The 19,428-nt window shown below is 41.3% G+C and overlaps 1 protein-coding gene across 1 annotated transcript in view; it reads left to right on the forward strand.

The window, feature by feature from the left end:
• The first annotated feature begins 6,370 nt into the window (after positions 1-6,370).
• The window catches only part of st6galnac5a (ST6 (alpha-N-acetyl-neuraminyl-2,3-beta-galactosyl-1,3)-N-acetylgalactosaminide alpha-2,6-sialyltransferase 5a), a 59,632-nt gene continuing 46,574 nt past the window's right edge, over positions 6,371-19,428 (forward strand). Inside the window, exons 1-2 of the mRNA XM_037083247.1 lie at positions 6,371-6,540; positions 7,382-7,591. Of these exons, the coding sequence (XP_036939142.1) occupies positions 6,526-6,540; positions 7,382-7,591 (225 nt within the window). The 5' untranslated portion in view covers positions 6,371-6,525. The remainder of the gene's footprint in view (positions 6,541-7,381; positions 7,592-19,428) is intronic.

Below are 19,428 nucleotides of genomic sequence, written 5' to 3' on the forward strand. Positions count from 1 at the left end.
CAGTTATGGGTTATACAATAAGTAGTCACCTTTGATTGAGTATGAATTCTTCAGTCATGTGCTTCAGCCAGGTAGCCCTGTTGTAATGGAAATGCAAATCCCTGCCGCTCAGGGCTGACTTGCTGCATCAAACCAAGTCAAGCCAAGCCAGCACGTGTCCCCCTGTAGACATTTGGCAGTGAAGTTGCAGATTGCAACCAACTAAATACCCCTCGTCTCAGCATCCCCTTCAGTTGCTATTTAAAAACACAAAAGGCCCTCTCTGGAGCAAATGTTTGGTGTGTCCCTTCTGGGCTACTGTAGAAACATAGTGGTGGATTATGGTAGACTCTGTGAAAAATTCCCACTCCCTCTGCAGATTTAAATGGCTCATTGGTAGCAAAAACACAACAATTCTTCATGCCAGGTGATTATACACAAACAAAAAACATTATTATGAATATCATATTCCATATCTGCCCCCTAAACTCCTTCTATCCCGCACGCGGGACCTTTAAAGCTCAGGGATCCTCGTGCCCTTTCACTGCCCTTCAGTAAGTGCACACTTCAAAGACGTCCTTTCCTTTAAACTGTTTTCCTCAGGTGTTGTTGTTGTTGCTGCTGCAGCTGCTGAGCCCTCCAACCTTTATGCTGTGTTATCACACATTATTCCCCTGTGACTCTGATGGCGACACTGATGTGGATTATTGCTTCTGGGAAGTCTCTCTTGCATCTCCCATGACGACCTGTTTTTTTTATTTTTTTTATTTATTAATTTATTTTCATAAGCAGATTATATACAATCACTGACAAATGGGGATGAAACACGCAGCAGCTCGCCTGCAGATTTAATGCATTGTTATACGTGGTGTAGATGTCCATTGTGCAGAGGATTAACATGCGGAAGCTGCAGTGATGGTGACCAGAGGAGAAACCTGGAAATTATGTCATTGTACAAACCTTTTAACGCACAAGTGTGTAGATATTATTTACTGACATTGTTATACGTATATTTTTTTTGTATTTTATTGTCTCACACAGTCAACTGTCTTATCTTTTCATACCACATACTTCTATTTCTTCAATTATCTGATGCTTTAGTTGCTTATTACTTTACAAATGAAGATGTATGCATACAAAACATATGAAGAGCTTATAAGATATGACGTTTTGTCATAAATCAGACTGTAGGAACAAACAATTAGTCCTCTCAGGCATGCAAGTGCTGCCTTTCCTTTTTATTTGCTCAAAAATCTGAAATCACAATGAGTAATCTTTGGTTTGGACTATTAATTACACAAAACCATTTCTGTGAAGGTGTCACTTTGGACTCTGAGCGGTTGTGATGGCATTTCTCATTATCTTCTGAAATTTAATTAATCAGCAGACTGACCCTTAATCATCAGTTGCAGTCTTATAAATAGGACTTGGAATACGAAACAGTTGACACATCTCACACAAAGGAGCAACGCTATCCTTCATTTGGAGTTATCGTGAGGCCATTGATAATTTTAAATCCAATATTCAGCTAAATCCTGAGACTTCTCACTTAAGATTGAGGTCTTGTCTTGTGTCAAAGCTGCTCGCATTAACACATTTCCTTTATATTCATTCTTCATCCATGACCCAGATGACTATTTCTAAAGTACTTTTTTTCCCCATCCTTCACTCACATGGGAAAGGTTAAACATAATTGTTATCATCTGTTTTTTTTTTGTTTTTTTTTAAATGAAATGTAGATCTCCATCTGTACAGTCTGAGTCAGTGCCTCTCCAGACTGCAGCAGCAAGACTTCAGCTTGAATCTATAAAAAGTGACCGCGTTGCCTCTGTTTTTGGCCTCGCTGCGCTGGTCGACTGTAAATGTGAGAATCATCATCTTTAACATTTTATTGATCACCTTTCAAGTCTTGTGCCGGACATCTTGTGAAAACATCTCTGACCTGTTAATAACTTATGAGTCAGATCCCAAAGGGAGGCCCTCTGGCAGTGCAGGGTGCTTTAGTTCATCCTCAGCCCGGCTGTAAATGGAGCCATCTGACCTCCTCTGTACAGCAGCAGTATGGACGGAGCTGAGAGGCTCGTTGTCTCATTTTAAATCTCTCCTTCTAAATAACTTCTTCATTGTTCTTCTCTCCTTGTCTTATTTGTCACTTTATGTCTACATTCTCACTGAATTGTATATAATAAAAAATAATATACTTTACATTTATTCTTATGTATGCATGTTTTTGTTTACTGTATGTGTGTATTTGTACCATATGTACGAATGTACACGTGTGTCTATTTAAGCATGTATATCTGAGTTTATGTATATAAATATAGTATTTATTTCTCTTGATTACCTATTGTGTTAGTGTAAAATTGTAAAAATACTAATAAGACTTAAGAATAACGATCATTCATTATTTTGTTGTTCATTTTTCAAAAATTGTAAATTAATGTGTAGTTAATTCAACTTAAGTTTATGGCTATTTTACTATTAAAAAATAATAAAATGCTTAATAAAACATGTATTTAATGTAAACTTGCACCTGACCTTAGCTGTTGTAAAATCTAATCTTAATTAAATGATCAATCTCTCTACAATTACTTTAGCTAGTACATAAATGAATCATAATTTCCTGTGTGTTCAGTGTCCTGAAAAAAACCATTTGGCACTTATTATGTTCATATTGCAAATCTGCATTAATGAATTGTTCAGCCAGCACCCAGCAGGTATGGAAAATGCTTTGCACATGCAAAAATGTCTATTTGTCTACAGGCACGCATACATTTCCACATGTATGAAAATTTACAATAACACATAAATGAATAATTCATTCCTGCTTGCTTGGGTTTCAGTGGAGCAGTTCTTTCAAGGAACGTCCTCAATAAAACAACTGCATTTAAAGTGAAACTCTCACCAAAATGCAACCTAGGCTTTATTTATGAATGTATATGAGTCAAATCTTCGTGTAAAAGCATAATTACACTTTTAAGATTTACCATATTTTCGTTTTTTTCGCTATTTTTAAAACACTAAGAAGGCTCAACACTGCCATGATGGCAGCTAGCGGAACAAGCTACTGCTAATGTGAGTTGTTCAAAAACTTTCTTTTTAGCAAACTCTGTGTACACAAATAATGTTCTAAATGCTCGTGTTCATGTGTAGAGACCCTGGTGACATTATGAGCAAAGATTCATGTGGTGTCGAGCCTTCTTAGTGTTTTAAAAATAGTGATTTTGATGCTAGCCTACAAGTGCCCATTGAACTCCCACTGAAAATGAGCTTGCCCGAAAACGAAAATATGGCAAATCTTAAAAGTGCCTCTATCGTCATAATTATCAGCCACGAAACCTGCTGCAGTGTACTACATGTAGTGAAGTAATGAAAACAAGTTATATCTAAAAAAAAAAAAAAAAAAAGACAAAAAAAAAAACAAGCTATGCAAATGTGTGATTTTGTGGCGCTCCTGTTTCTCTCTGCTGCTCTCTGAAGCCCTTTGGACTTCTTTACTCAGTAAAGTTTATTCACATTAATGCTAAGCTGCTGTTCCTATGGCATGAAACATAAAAGGCATCACTTCAGGACATCACACAAAGTTTAGAGCTGCGAAAAGCTTTTAAGTCGTAGCTATTTGTTGTTTCAGTTGGGCAAAAAAAAAGGTTATTTATTGAACTACTGTGAATATGAATATGTGTTGTAGAGGACTTTAACACACAGGCACACAGCGTGGATGTGCACGCTAATAAAAACAATAAAGGAGGTGTAGCTCAGATTCAGCTCCACAGCTGCAGGCTGCATCGTCCAATCGCTGCAAATGATTAGTTTCAAAGCTGAGGTCCATTATGTTTGTTTAGATAATGTACTGTATCGTCTCATTTAAAGGCTAATGGGGCTGCTGCAGCCAGCTAAGCTAAAAAAAAAAGAGGACATTTTTAGCTTAGCTATGAGAGGAAAAGTTCACCCAAGGATGAAAATGTAGTCATTATTACCACCATGCTAATGGAAAGTCAGTGAAATTTTGCAGCCCGCAAAACATTTCTGGAACTTCACAGCAAGGCAGTGCTGAATAATTCTCCCTAAACAAACATTAAATGGCTCCACACAGCTTGTTCGGCATAATCCAGGCCTCCTGAAGTCCCCAGATTCCTCATTGATTCAGTAAATTATGTTATTTAAGCCTTTGATGGGTGGTCAAGTTTGTGCACCCACGTCAGTGGGACGGTGTAAAAATGCATCCCAATGATCAGTTTGGGATCTGGGGCCTGCAGGGACCTCGATTACATCGGACAAGCTTCATGGAGCCATTTTATGTTTCCATTTTGGTTGTGTTTTCGTTTTAAAACAAGTCCTCATCTGCTTCAGTTGTTTAGGAACATGCTGCAACACTCCAACGTGGCATGAAGGTGAGAAGACAATGACTGAATTTTCCTTTTGGATTAACTCAATCATAAGAAGGCGCATGAGGTGAAGAGGAAGGCTCATAAAGGTATCAGGACAATTTACCTCGAGGGTTTTGAGGTCTAGTGGTTCCAGTACCGCAAGCGGGCAAACCTTGAAAGAGGTTCTACCTGGATAAAAGAGATGTTGAACTGATGTGTTCTGATGCATTAACAACATTTAAAAATACCACCATTTAAAACATACTTAGTATGAACATACTTATATTACAAACAAAGTATAAAGTGTTGTAAAAGGTACATAAAAGTCCTACTTGAGTAAAAGCAAACTTAAGCAACAGAACATCATCTGTGACTATGAACAGAAGTTGAGTTAAAGTCGTGAAGAAATTGATATTAAATGTACCCAAGCACCAAAAGTAAGTAAAAAAGTACAAGTAAAAATACACTATAGATATATTTGCATGTACTGCATGTACTGTATATACTGCAGACTATGGGCCAATTGATTACTGGATCCCATATTCAGAATTTTTCTGATTATCAAAATCTTTAAATTGATTTATTTTATTTGCAAAAAAAATGCATGTAAGACCGAGGACGATGGGTTGACCCCAACTATACCTTATACACTCACATGTAAATATATGTTTAGATCACTTGTGCATGTTCCTTTGATACTGAAGCTCATCTAGTATCAGATACTTTAAGATTAAGAGTGCTATTTAGTACTGTAGACTATGAAATCAGTCAGCTTTTTTGCACTTCCAGTTCCCTCGCCTCAAAGTCAATAGGTTTTGGTTAAATGCCTGAAATAAGATAAGATATTCAAGCATTTTGTTTTACCACATAAAATGCATCATTAAGTGTTCCACAACTGAATTATAAAGCTTGTATGTGTCTTAAAAAACATGGTTGCTAACAAGTGGTTTAAAGAGACTACAGCTGTCACGGACATTAAGAGTCGTCACAGGGAACAAGGAGACACATCCACTCACTAGTCCGTCTGTGGAGGCTGACCAGCAGTTACTTTACAAGATTTATCAATTTAAAGGAAACGTGTCTAGTAATAGTGTGGTAAGACGCTCAGTGGTGGTGACGTTTAAGTCATCCAACTGCAGTTCAGTCTGTTTATAGCCTGACACTAGCTTTTTACTTCTTGTGATGTATTTTACGCTTCGAAAATCACAAAAGTGATGATCATCTGTGAGGATTATCTTGCTGAACAAAACGCGTGAGTCTCTGCCACAGAGATTCTTTTCAGCGATAATCCCAAATCAAATTCAAAACTCTCATAGGCTTGTTGTTGAGGGAACCAGGGCGATACTAATTTCCAGTTTGGCCTAAAAAAAAAACAAAAACACGTCATCCTACCAGCTCATTATTCACAAGGAGTAACCTTCACTCAACATTCCCCTCAAAAAAGTAGTGGAGCTGAAGTATAAAGTAACAAAAAACTGACTCGAACAAAATATGCTGTATGTCAGAATTGCACTTAAGTATTGGAGTGAGTAAAAGTACTTAGTTACATTCCATCCTGGGCAGAGTGGCATGAAACTGAGTTGTTACTCAGTTGAAGTTCAAGTACCTCAAACTTTTACTGCATGACAGTACTTAGACCAAACATCCCACCACTGATTATGTGTGTGTGTGTGTGTGTGTGTCCATCAAGGGATACAATCAGTAACCTCTCGTGCATTCATAATCCACCACCTCATATTTCATGCAGGCGACGTCAGAGGACGATTTGGCGCGTGTATCCACCGCACTCCAGAGTAATCCGAGCACAGATCCCCATCAAATATTGCTCGGCGGGAAAATAACCATTAAACAAAACGGCCTTATCGCCCTCTTGCAGGTAGTGTCTTTAATTAACTGCGCCGCGCTTTCCTCCGCTCGCCAGCCCCGTGAACTCGGGGGGTTTTAAGACCCAGCAGAGGTACGAGAGTGAACATCTGTCGCCTCGGTCTCCACAGTATGAATTGCGCCTGGGCTCCGGTCTGAAGACACACAGGCAGCGGCGGGCAGGCAGGCAGGCAGGCAGGCAGGCACAGTGCGGACGGACTGGAGTGGATCCGGGACGCGGGCAGATGCCGCTGGACCATGAGAGAAAGTGGAGCCGGACGCACTGAGCCGCATTGAGAAGACAGCGCGCCGCAAAATGAAGACACCTATGGTAAAGGTCTCTGCCATGTAGCCCTGTAGGAAACTGTTTCTGCTCGCTTTTTTAAAAATTTTTTTTTATAATCCAGCATTGTTCTCTGAAGTGCGCTCAGATCGCCGTAACGCTGCCGCTGTGTCTAGTCCGCCGGATCAAAAGATTAGGACGTGAACAAAGCGCATCCAGCTGTTTGGCAACTAAGCTCCGGCTCCCTCTAACAATAAATACTACAGACAGCGTGGAGCACGGAGCTGGCTGTTTGTTTTCCTCGCGTTGAATGCGGATGCAGGCATTACAAAATAAAACATAAAAAATAGAAGAAGAAAGAAAAGAAAGTGCATGAGAATTTGTTTTTTATTTTTTTATTTTTTTAATTTTTTTTACTTTCGCGAAATAAAAATAAATAAATTTAAAAAAAAATCATTAAACAGATCCACACATCCAAACAGATCAAAAGTGCCTCGTGCTGCTTACCTGTCGTTTAAATATCGATTCTTATCGTTAAATCTCACACCTTTTCACTCACAAGGTCAGGAACTCAATAAGCGCTCTCACTTCACATCTGTATAACCGATGCAGATGTGCTTAAAATGCATGCATGCAAATTAATTCAGGATCATCATTAACAGCGTGACATCTTGCCAATGTCGTGATCAGGCCTGCGCCCTTAAGTGAAATCGATAATTGCTGGGGGGGTCCCCCCCACCCTTTTTCTTTTTTTAAGTTTTGATCGCACGTGACGTGAAACGCAGGAAGTTGGGAGGATGAGGATGAAGAGGGTGATGGTGGCTGGTGCTCCAGTGCAACAGGGCTCAATTTGTTCTTGCGTGTTGCTTGTGTCTTTGTGCTCGTGTAGCGTCATGGGGTTGCGGTGCTTCTCGTGCTCCTGCTGTGCGCCAGCTTGTTCCTCGTGTACAACGGCAGCTTCACCGGCGCTTCCAGGGACGCCAACGACACGCGCATCCGGCAGCATGAACAGCTGCGGCGGCCCACTGAAGCCTCCGTCAGGGTGGCCAAGCCTCACCCCCCGGCCCTTCAGGGATACAGCGGCATCATCGACCATAAGGTAAACAGATGTGGCTTAATGCAGGGGGGGGGGTTCCTATGTGGCCCCTTGAAGGTGACGCCAGGTGTGCTTCCTTGCGTGTCTCTCTGCTCTGCATCTTTACACACACACAGACACACACACACACGCACCCTCTTCCCCTCCTGTCTAATGACCAGCAGGCATCTATCCTCGCAGCTCTTTAGAGAGAGCAGGAGCCTCCCTCTTGTCATTTATCACAATTTTCTCCAGCACGGCGTTGCGCCACACTCAATACCCACCTGTCCTCACTAATAACAGCTTAGGCTACAAATGAAATCCTTGGCTGCATTCTCGCGCTCTTAATTGATCAGACCTGGAGACCTGGAGCTAGGTGAACCCTGACGTCACTGTAGGGAGGGGGGCTGTATTGACTTCCATCTATTTACTAAGCCAGGAGAAAACAATCAATGTGAGTACCAGGGAGTGAGAGGCGCTGCAAGTAAAGCAGACCTAATCACCTCGTAAAAGGTTTCTCTTTTTATTTATTTATTTATTTATTTATTTAGGCAACATACAAGACAGAGCTGCGTCTTTTGCAGGCAATCTGGTTGATATGCTGTTGGGCGGTGTGTGTGTGTGTGTGTGTGTGTGTGTGTGTGTGTGTGTGTGTGTGTGTGTGTGAAGCAGTCTGCACCACTGAGCCAAATGATGGATGCAACAGTTCTGCAGCTGTTGGATTTAAGATGCTTACAGTGTAGAGAAATGCTTTTGGCCGCACTCATAGATTATAAGACAATGGGCCCCTTGTTAAACGGCTCCCCCACCCTTCTGCAAGACGAGCAGACTGGAACGGATACGTTATGTGTTTGTACTCCTGAGGGAAAGGGGGGACAGGAGCCCGCTGATTGAATGGCAGCCGTCAGAGTCACTTTTTCTCCGCATGACTCTGACACAGTAGTCTGTTTGCAGAATTTAATCCAACAGTGTGCCCGGCCCTTTTTCCTCTTCTTTTTTTTTTTTTTTTTTTTTTTAAAAATGTGCTGTCCCTGAACTGAGAGGCACCTCATTCAGCTCCATGATGCCGTGGATGATGTGCGAAGTACTCCGTTTTAATAGAATCAGTTTGTATCTCACCTTTTCATTGTTCTTATTTGCAACATTGCCTTTGTCAGCAGCCGCTTTGTGTCTCTGCTGCTGTTTTTCGATTTCTTTGTTGGCATTTTGTTTCGCGTCTTCTTGTGGTCTTGTTTGCATCTCTTGTTAGTCGTTGTGGTTCTTTACAAATGCATTTTATGTCTCTTTGTTTTTTGTCTCGTTGTGTTTATTTGTTTTTCTGTTGTCCTCTTGAGTCTCCTTTAGTACTCGTTTGCCTCTCTGTGGTTGTTTTCTGTGTCTTTCTAGACATTTGGGTTTTCTTTGTGGGTCTACTGTGTCATTCTGTCTCTTGGTAGTTGTTTTGCTTCACTCAGAAGGTGTTTTGAGTTTCTCTGTAGGCATTTTTTGTCTCCTCATAGCTGTTTTCTTTCTCCTTGTAGTCATGTTGTTTTTCTTTGAAGGCATTGTGTGTCTCTGCGGACATGTTTTGTCTCTTCATTGTATTTTGTGTCTCTTTTTTTATATGAATTTTGCATCTTCTTGTAGTTATCGTGTCTCTTTGAAGCCATTTCTTTCTCGTTGTTTCTCAAAGTCGTTTTGTATTTCTCTGTATTTTGTGCCTCTTCATAGTTATTTTGTGTCTCTTTATAGAAGTTTTTCTTGTCTTTGAAGGAGTTTTGTGTTTCTCTTTAGTCATTTTTGAGTCTCTTTGTCATCCTTTGATTGACTTTCTGACTGGAAATGTAAACAGTCTGCTTTGAATTGAATGGCCGGGCTCATCAGCGCTGCTGTGTCTCCTTCTTGGAAAGTATCTGTCGGAAGCTTGGAACATGTTTTATATCATCAGATTATGTCATGGGCTGATTTGCATATGAGTAATTTGGCTGCCTCCTACCTGCTTCATACTTGCCAAACCCTCCTGATTCTCCCGGGAGAACTTGTTTTTCATTGCCTTCTCTCGGTTTCTTCCTGGGGTTGCAATTCTCCGGTATTCCTCCCGATTTATGACAACTTTACAGCTTTACGACTTTACAGCTTTACACACTTTACAGCATGTAGTGTGCTGTACTGTTCAGCCTTGTCCTCCTCAGGACTGATAAAAGGAGAACTGAAAGGAATTAATGTGTTTCAGACATCTTGGAAAGAAGAATTCCTTTTTGAGGAACACAAAACAAGGGACATTGATTTTTCTGTTGATCACAGGGCTCCCACCGTGATGGTCACAGTCGTGAGGCTGGCAAAGGGGGGGGGAGCGTCTGCCTTTTTGGTTTCAAAGTATGAGTATAAGCAGCATGAACTTGCATCCGCTGAACAGATTAAAGTCAACACATTGTTGCTGAACGTCAGAAGAAGCAGCCTGGCTGGTTAATGATCTTTTTTTCTAAATTAAACACCAGGGGCTCTGAAGAGTCTCTTAATCTTGTGAGAAAGTAATGCAGGTTGGCAACAGACGGCAGAGGTATTTTTCATTACGAGAAACCTCATTGGGGCAGAAACCAACAAGTGCGGAAACCTTTAATGTTGATGACTGTGGAAAGTTCAGCTGGCAGAGTTTACTCGGGAGAAATACTGTTTGTCTGTCCACTTCAGTTTCCACCCAGTTCTGCAGGAAATGTATATTAGAGGCTTTTCGTATGCACACAGTGAACTCACACTTCTCTTTACATTACAGACTGTGCTTATTCAGAAACAGCAAGGGGGGTATATCCAAACTGTATGTTACATTTATGTTATTTTTGTAATTTAAACCCTGATTTTATCACAAATGATGAATTAGTTTTCAAGCTGCACTCGGGGGGGATTCGGCGATGTCACTTTAACGGGGAACAGTCGAGGAGTGACTCAGGTAGTCAGACAGTTAAACACATTGTAGTCAAATCCACATTTTCCCCATATTATCTAAATGACTTTGAAACAAAAGTGAATAAATACTACTGAAACTCTTAAACTCTCAAACATTTAATTAGATTTTGCAGAACTTCTTTGAGTCACAGTTGAGTAGTTGCTCTTGTACCTTTTATCTCTCTGTTAGTTGGGTTTTAGAACTTGAGATTGAAGATGTTTTTGGAAATGAAGGTAGATGGGTGGAAGGAAATGAGGAGAGGAAGAGATAGATGGGGAATGACATGCAACAAAGGTCACTAGTCTGCTGGCATAACTCCCAAAGTATGGAGGGTATGTAATCCTCAGTTCCTCAATTGTGTTCGAGGCTGAGGTTTTTGTGTTAAATGTAGAGTTTGGTTTGGGTGAGCCATGTGACGTATTTCACTGTTCGAAAAGCTGTTGCATAAAAGGCCGCGGGGCTGTCCGTGCAGTAGAGAGTCTATTGTAATATATGTCTTGAAACTGTTCAGAAAACAGAGAGAGAGAGAGAGAGAGAGAGAGAGAGAGAGAGAGAGAGAGAGAGAGAGAGAGAGAGAGACTCCCCTCTCTCGATCCGACTAAACTCCTTGTGTCTGTGGATGTTCACACACAAAAATGTGAAAACACAAAGTTGGAGGCTCTGGGATCAGAGAGCAGTCTAACATTCTTCATCTAATTAAAACATTATAGTGATACAAAGTTCCTGTTTCAGAGCAAATGATACTTCATGTGTCTGCACGGCCATACGGCATGTGCATGTCTCGCATGCTTTTTGAAATTAATCATCAGTCTGTGCCAGCGACTAATATGTGTGAGCACGTCTCCTTATTGAGACTCCCAGTGCAGCTTAAACAGAACAAGCTGATGATGTCTGCATCCATTTTGAGGTACATCCGGCCTCTTTATCGTCCTGAGGACTACAACGAACATTTCACATGCCTTCATCTTTGTTTTTGCTTCTGGATAATCTGGTTTAGATAATTAGTTTCTGATGAGGTTTTTGCACAGCATCTTTGTCACTTGAGTTGCATTAATGGACTCTGTGTGCTGTGTGCAGTGCAGTTTGCTGTCTCCAGATCTCAGTAATTTAGTTAGTTTAGTAAGATTTTTATAAAAACAACTGAGAGCCATGTCCAAAAAGCAGCAAGTTTGCTTCTTACTCTGATAAGTAAAGAAAATAAACTCACATAATCTCAAGAAAAGAGATATCAAGATTATCCTCAATATTGTGATATGATACACAGTCTGGATTCAAGTTTCCCTCTTTTACCGAGCTTGGATGAGCGTAATTGCCTTGATAACTCATCTTAAAACCAACTTCATTTGAACAGACATGAAGAAAAGATAACAAAGCCAAGCAGATTTTTCTTTCCCCAGTCCCCTCTGGTTTTAAAGTAAATCCTAAATCTAACCCTATCTCAGTCCTCCGCTGCTTCATTTCTGTCCTGTTTTCCCTTCCCTCGTTGGGTCTTGTTGTCCTAAGAGTAAATCGCCTCCATACTGCATCTGTAACTGACCTCTGGTTCACTGGGAAACTGGTTGACTGAGCCCTGATGCTGCTGGCAACTCCCCCCATCATCTGAGGTTGTTAGCCACTTAGCTCCACAGCTAACTGAGCTACCTGCAGCTACTGCAGAGAGTATAGTGAGCAGCACCTAATGGTTATGCTGCCCCTCCCCGTAGTTTTAGAGTCACCTTTTGAATTTTGTCTTTTTCTTAAGCTTTCCCTAACCTTTTTAACTCTCTTTATAATTGGGATGTAGATGATGGTCTGATGATCTTGTGTGGTACCAAACTTTAAAATCCAGTTTGTAGAGTTGTGGTCAATACACCGGAGGCATTTTCACTTGTGGTCTTCAAACCAGAGTAATTTCACAGCTAAGTCACGCAGTTCTCTCAGAGGTGGAGCTCATATTCAACGAGTATGTCAAATTTTAAGACGGCTGATGGGACACGCATCAGCATCTTTTTTCTCACTGCCTGAAATGCCGATATTCAGTGACCGTGTATGTTTTGATTTGATGAGGATTTGTCTGTAATGCGTCAGTGAGCCCAGCTATGGATGAGAATTGATTTTCCCCCACTGACGGAGGCAGTCGGGCATCATAAGTAAACCGCCAATTTATTTTTTTTCTCTCGCCGATAAACTTATTGACGTTTTGGTGACAAGGGACATCAATTAGGGCCATGGCTCCACTGAACATCATTTATACTTCTTCAGACCTGCTATTATGTCACCCTTCACATTCCGCCACTGCAAGCTGTGATCAATACTTTATGATTTGAATGCACTTTGCTACTACAGCATGTGGCAGTGCATAATGCAGAACAGCCTTCACATACTTTGCATTTAGTTTTCTGAACGATTGGCGACCTGCCTGCGGTTTGACAACACAGAGGAGCTTCCTCTATATATATCGAGAAGGGAAAATGTTTTTGGCTATCACATTTGTTCTCCTGCAGCGCTGAATGATCTATGTTTGGGAAAAAAAGACACACCGACATGAACATTTGTCTTCTTCATCTTTGCTTGCTGACCCTTCTGCTATATTGATCTTTCCAAGATATCAGCTAGCTGGCACGGAGGGTGCAGTGCCAGTCAGCCTATGACCAGTTCACTTTATTTTCCACAAACTCATCACATCCCAGAAAAGATTTCAGAGCTTATAATTTTTCTGCAGACATTTGGCCAAGATGCCAAAACATTTGCCAACATTGAATTTTTGTCCTCGTCTCGCTGGGTTATGAACTAAAATATGAGGATATTTTTCTTTGTATTTTACAGTCAGTATTTATGCATCAGCAATCCATTCAAACCCTTTCAATGCAACATGTTTGATTTAGGTCAGAAAGAAGGGTAATTTATTTCTAGCAATGCAGCAGCACTGGTTGGCCCGCACATGTGCTGTGAAGAGTGCGGAGGAGAGAGACGAGATAAGGAAGCAAAGAAAGAAACTTGGGAAGGAGATGAAAAGGGAGAGAAACTCTTGTGGAGTAAGGGCAAAGAGAGTGAGAGAAGAGGACAAGACTAGGAAAGGGTGAGTGTGATAAAAGAGAATATAGGACCCGGGAAAGGTTCAGCCCGAGAGAATGAGACGAGGGAGTGAAGGAGGAGGCAGAAACTGACACATAAGTGAAAGATAGAGAGTGAAAACCCAAGGGGTTTCCTTTCTTTTGGCAGTGTGCTCCGTTTTATTTTGTGAGCGAGGAGGAAGAAATAAGAGGAAGAAGAGGACAGGAAACCACTCCCGCCTGTCTCTCCATGGAGATGGAAGAACGAGACGGCATAACAATCTCCCTCTGATTGCCTCTCTGACACCAGCATCAGTAGGATTTCTAACTAATGTCCTGCAAGACAGGTGGAGGCGAAGTAATGGAGGAGATTTCGATGCAGACGAGACCAATGAGTCTTATCACAGATGAGGGGCACCCTGATGTCACGCTGGAAAGGGATGAACGGGGCTGACTCTTGCTCTCTAACAAGACACAAGATGTTTTTATATGATGAAAAGTCAAACTTTTTGCTTCTTAGCAAACAAGGCGAAGGGTATTAGGGGCCACGCCAACAGCTCTGTGAGACTGCACTTAACAGATTTAGCATTGCTCTCCTGAAACATTGTTGGACCATTCAGAAAAAAGGATCAAAACTGATGATGCATAATGAGAGAGATTTGGCCTTGTTGTTCAGCACATTCTTCTTCTACTGTAACAATGCTTACATGCTCATATGAGGTATTAGAAGTATTAACCAAGTTCACCATTTTGGTTTGGCATGGTTTTGTTTAACATCTGCTAATCAGCACTAAAGACAAAGTGATGCTGCAGTATAAGTCTCATGGGAATGTCATTAGTTTTGAGGTATGTTTGATACTGAATTACTCAAGTTCACCGGATGAATCAAAATACTCTGTTTTGCCTCAGAGTGTTTATTCCTGTAATCCCAGTGCTGGTTAAAATTTAAAAAGTTACATGTTTTAATTTTAAATTGGCGTAAACATTGAGGGTTTACTGATCGGTCGAAACCTTCGTAACTCACTTGAATGGCACTCGACTACGCCCCCAGCCCCCACCAGACGTGAACGCGGGATTCATTGATCTCGGCTCAAACATAACTGTAGTGGATCATAACACATCTGGTATGGAGTCGATCTGCACACTCTTGACTTTAAGATGAATTTATATCTTGTATCTGTTTGAGTGAACATTGATTACAGTTCATACATTTAGCTTTTTTTTTTTTTTTTTAATCTATATATACTACATTCTAAGCTGAAGGCGTCTACTCGGTACAGCAGGATCAGCAGCAGATTTGTAGCAAGAGTCACATTTCAGTTTATAATCTTACACATCTACTCCTTTACATGTAGTATAAAGCTGATCAGCTGTCAGAAATGGCATTTCCTGTAACTAGCCTTCTTCATAATAAAGTCAGTGCTTATTTCACTGGTTAAATGCTTTTAATGTGAAATTGCGGCAGTAGGAAATATTCAGTTTGCATTAGGAGTAAGTTAACTAACACAGCACTCCTGAGATAGCGAGCATCTTCTCTTGTAAAAAGCTGGTGTACCAGGTAATAATGGTGTTAACCGCAGTATGACCACGGCTGAACCCTGCTGGCCGCTTGCCACATTTGCCTTTTTTGTCTGTGAGGTGACTGTTGCGCATAAACACATCACAGTGTCAGTGCTGAGGCAGTATATATTGTGTGGCCTTAGTTCATCCTGAGGGGAACATGAATGTCTGTGCCAGATTTCAGGGTAATTTATCCAATAGTTGTATAGTTGTTGAGACAATTGACACAAAAATACAAATGTCAATCTTGTGGTGGTGCTAGAGGAAAAGAAGTCTGATCATTTAAACTTAATTTTGTGCCAAACTATTGAGTGAATGTTGAGATATTTCACTGAATAAGTGAAAGCCTTGACTTGCTGATGGTGTTAAGTAAAGTTAGATGATCACCAAAGTTTGCATGATTCATCCTTGAGGAAAAGTGGATGTTTGACCCAAATTTTATTGCAATGCATCGAATGTTTGTTGAGATATTTCAGTTTGCCAAAAAAAAGTTTTGCACTGACTGACTGGCCCAGACAATAGACCTACATTTCCAACCCTACAGCTTCCCTGCTTGCATGGCAGAAAAAAATAAAAGGGAAAGGGAAAAAAAAAGAAAAAAGCCAGAAACATGAAATCTACAAAGCACAAACTTTGGACGGAGTTGGTTTTAGACATCTCTGAGCTGGAAATACTAACTGTGTAGGTACACTTTGCCTTGAGGCATGAGCCAAGGAGAACTGAGCCATCTGTGCCAAGGAGACATGACAAGGCATCCCTCTCCCGACCACAGCTTTTGTGACAGCTGGAGAAGTGAGATGTTTAATATTTCATCTCAGGCAGTCACATCTTCGATAGTTCTCTCTGAGCAACAAAGCCATTTTTCACCGTTCATTAGGATTTTGCGATGCAATCAGCCAGCTGGATAGCGAAACAGAAAACTCCCCAATTAGGCTGTTATGGCCAAGGACTCCGTAGTCATTTTATGCAAACTAACAGTGTTTGTGAGATCTGCAGGTCTGTGTGTGTATGTGCATAAACTTGTGCATGTGTGGCCTCAGTGTTTTTGTCCCATTTTGAGTTTTAAATTACAATGCAAACTGCACGAAACATTAGCAACAGATAACCACTATTTTTATGCACAAACCTTGTTGGAATACTAAAAATGCTCCGTTTCAACTGAAAAGAAGAGAATAGCGGTTTCGTTATGCCACAGTGGTCCCAATTGGGGCATAGTCTTGGATTTCAACTTATCTCCAGTGCATTCTGCTCCCGCCAAACATAACACAGCTCCAGGCTCTTTCCAGTGCAGGCCTGGAAAGCAATTATGGATGAAGAGTGGGAAGGGGGAGGGCGCGCTGCCTCTCGATAAGCATTCCCTCGACGCAGTAATCTCACACTTGGTGCCTTTTGGCATTCAGTGGTTAGGGAATCACCGGTGAAGTCGTTTTTTTTAACATAAAGGAAGTGGAGGTAAATTTCTTGAGGCACGAGTCATGAGCAGAATGATGATTTCATGCATCTCCGTGTTTTAACCTTTGTTGCTCGGGGAAGCTGATGCCCGTGGAGCACTCTCCTTGTTCGGCCCCTGAGAGACCTGTGAAGGATCTGAAAAGGTTAAATTGTGATAAATGGATGATACCTTTTGGCACAACATCAGGAGATGGATGATAGGCTGCCGCCGCCCTCCACCATCGTTGAGAGCGAATGCAAAGAGACGGCTGGCAGGAAGAATTGCAATAAAACTTAATTTCTTTGCTTTTCCATCCTCTGGCTCCACAGACGCATGAGGCCGGCTACATTACTCAGCTCTTTAGGCATGATTAATGAGCATGTCCTCCATGGTGGGAGAGAGGAATGATGAAACTGTTACTTGTATTTTGGCGTAATCTCTTTTTGTATGCCTTGAGCATTAACCCTCCCAGATTAGAAACATATTGGATACCGAGGTTATTAATTATGGAGACCCTGGGGTTTGCCAAAACGGTGAACTTCTTGGCTAAAAATAAAGTAAAGGTGCAGGACTTCATTAAAGTTGGGGAAGTTTTTTTTTTTTGTACGCCAAGATATGACAAAAGCAGAAGCTGTAGAGGAAACTGTGAGTGAAGAAAGAATCAAATCCCCTGTAGCCTTGCAGTGTTTTGCTGATGTGACATAAAATCCGTGATCTCTGTCTTCAGTCGAGAAGGTCCCAATTACAGAGTGGAGTTTGATGTATATCCCATCACCCCCCCCCCCTCATTGAGGAGATGGTGTCATGATTGTTCAATCGAAGGTTCTTTGGTCTCACGCTCTCACTCCAAGAACCAACTGATTGCACTTTCACTGCTGGTGAGGAGTAAGCATTTTTTCCTGGGCTCACACAGAGCGGCTTCCGCCACCGTCTTCCTTCCTCTCTGCTGGAGGGACTCCGCATTAATTCAGGTTATATCAACAGCAGGGTCTTCCATAGGACCCCAATTCTCTGTAGTGTTAAACAGATTCCATAGATGGTCCAAACTCTCGATGGTGCATCGTCCCCTGCACTGACAAAGTCAAATTTGATGTAGATTTGATGTTTTGTAACGGATTGAAGAGGAAATCTGAATAGATGTGTGTTGAAACAAGTGCAGATGCTTCCATAGGAAATGAGGAAATGAGGACTGACTGAACCACCACATCGTTAGAGAGCTTAGATCCTCGTATTTCTTATCAGCCTACAACCTTTCAAAATAGCCCAGAACCATGTCCATATTCTAAATGGTGCAGTATGAAAATCATGTGAGTCATATGCTTTGTCCTTTCTTAATCACCAGGTCTCAGCCCAGTTGTCCACCTATGAGACATTTTAGCGTGACAGCTCTCTGCCCACCATCATCGCAGCACCAGACGAGGTAACGGGAGCGTATCAGCTGCTCGGGAGGCCCAAAAAGTGTAAATGCATCCAAATTTGAGATGGTCTGAAATCTGGTTGTTCAAACCACCTCTGCAGGTGATAGACTGCAAATGTAAGATGTAAACACATCTGTCCCCTCAAGATGCATTCATAATCATTACTCACGACACCATAGAGGAAGTCTGTTGTTATATCAGCTGAAGGGACATGGAGTGAGTGTATAGAGTCTATAGAAGCAGGAAAAATCTTTGTCTCTCCGTTGGTGAACCTGAACCGCTTGGTTCCACAAGACTTTCTTATTCGGGCCTTTCTGTCAGTTGCCAAACAGCGTTGGAGTTGAGCTGACCCTGATTTGCATGTAGCCCGGGAAAAACTGAGACAGATTGCAATCAGATTTCATTGTTTTCCCACAGAATGGCTGTGTACTTGTGGCGTGCAGGGATCGGTATTTGACAACCTGAGAGCGAGACTCAAACATCAACATTCATTCTGTTCTATCTTTTTCTTTTTCTCTCTACATTGTTATCTGCTTTTTTCATCAGCAGTAAGTTTTCTATAAAGTCGCCCGACGAAACAAAGCTTGCGTTTGGGATTTTTTTTCATTCCGTTGTCATAACAGCAGGTGAGCCACCTGTGGAGGAAGCTCGTTGTTGATTATGTATCCATCAAAAACACATCCACAAATTACAATGTAACTACCAGGTGCACTTACAAGTTCGTACGAAACACCGCAGCATTTGTAGGCCGATGTTAAATTGCAGGAGTTGCATCCGGATCGGTGCATTTACAGGAGGGATGTGATATGCACAGCAAGTGTGATTAACAGTCGATGGGAGGGGAAGAGCGACCGCCGGTTATCACATGTTGAATTGATGGCTGATGGCATCGTTCTCTCGGATGGATTAAAAAAAAAAGGGTAGAAAAAGTATTGGAAAAAAAAACTGTTGAGTGCTAAAATGGGTTACCAGATATGCTTGGGTGGCCTTTGATATAGCTAAGCCCAAGAAAAACATATGTATGGGAAACACTTGATTTGTGATCTAGCTTACAGAGACGTACAGTATGTGTGTATGTATATATGTAGATTAAATGGAGAGTGAAAATGTGGCAGAGATAGGAAAGATTCCAATGTTAACGACTTTCAAGCCTCCCCGGTTTTATAATTACAGTCTTAGTTGTGGGAGGATTAAAATGCTGTGCAGTGACAATATCCATTAAGTGTGGGTTTATTATCATCGAGCAGTGGACTTTGGCTGATGTGAGACATCCGTATTACTTTTGGCTTACATGAAGGCGACATAACACACTCTCGCTATTCAGTGCTGTCTCCTAGGAATGATATGAAGACATGGACACACAATTTGCGACAAAAAATACATTTTAGTGGAAATGTAATGCCACAGGAATTATGTGTTCTATTTACATAATAAGGAAATTTCGTTCATTAACCACCAAAATAAGCGTTCCAGCAACACTCTGTCCACTGGCTGTG

Source organism: Acanthopagrus latus, chromosome 21, assembly GCF_904848185.1.
Source record: "Acanthopagrus latus isolate v.2019 chromosome 21, fAcaLat1.1, whole genome shotgun sequence".
In the NCBI taxonomy this organism is placed as follows: domain Eukaryota; kingdom Metazoa; phylum Chordata; class Actinopteri; order Spariformes; family Sparidae; genus Acanthopagrus; species Acanthopagrus latus.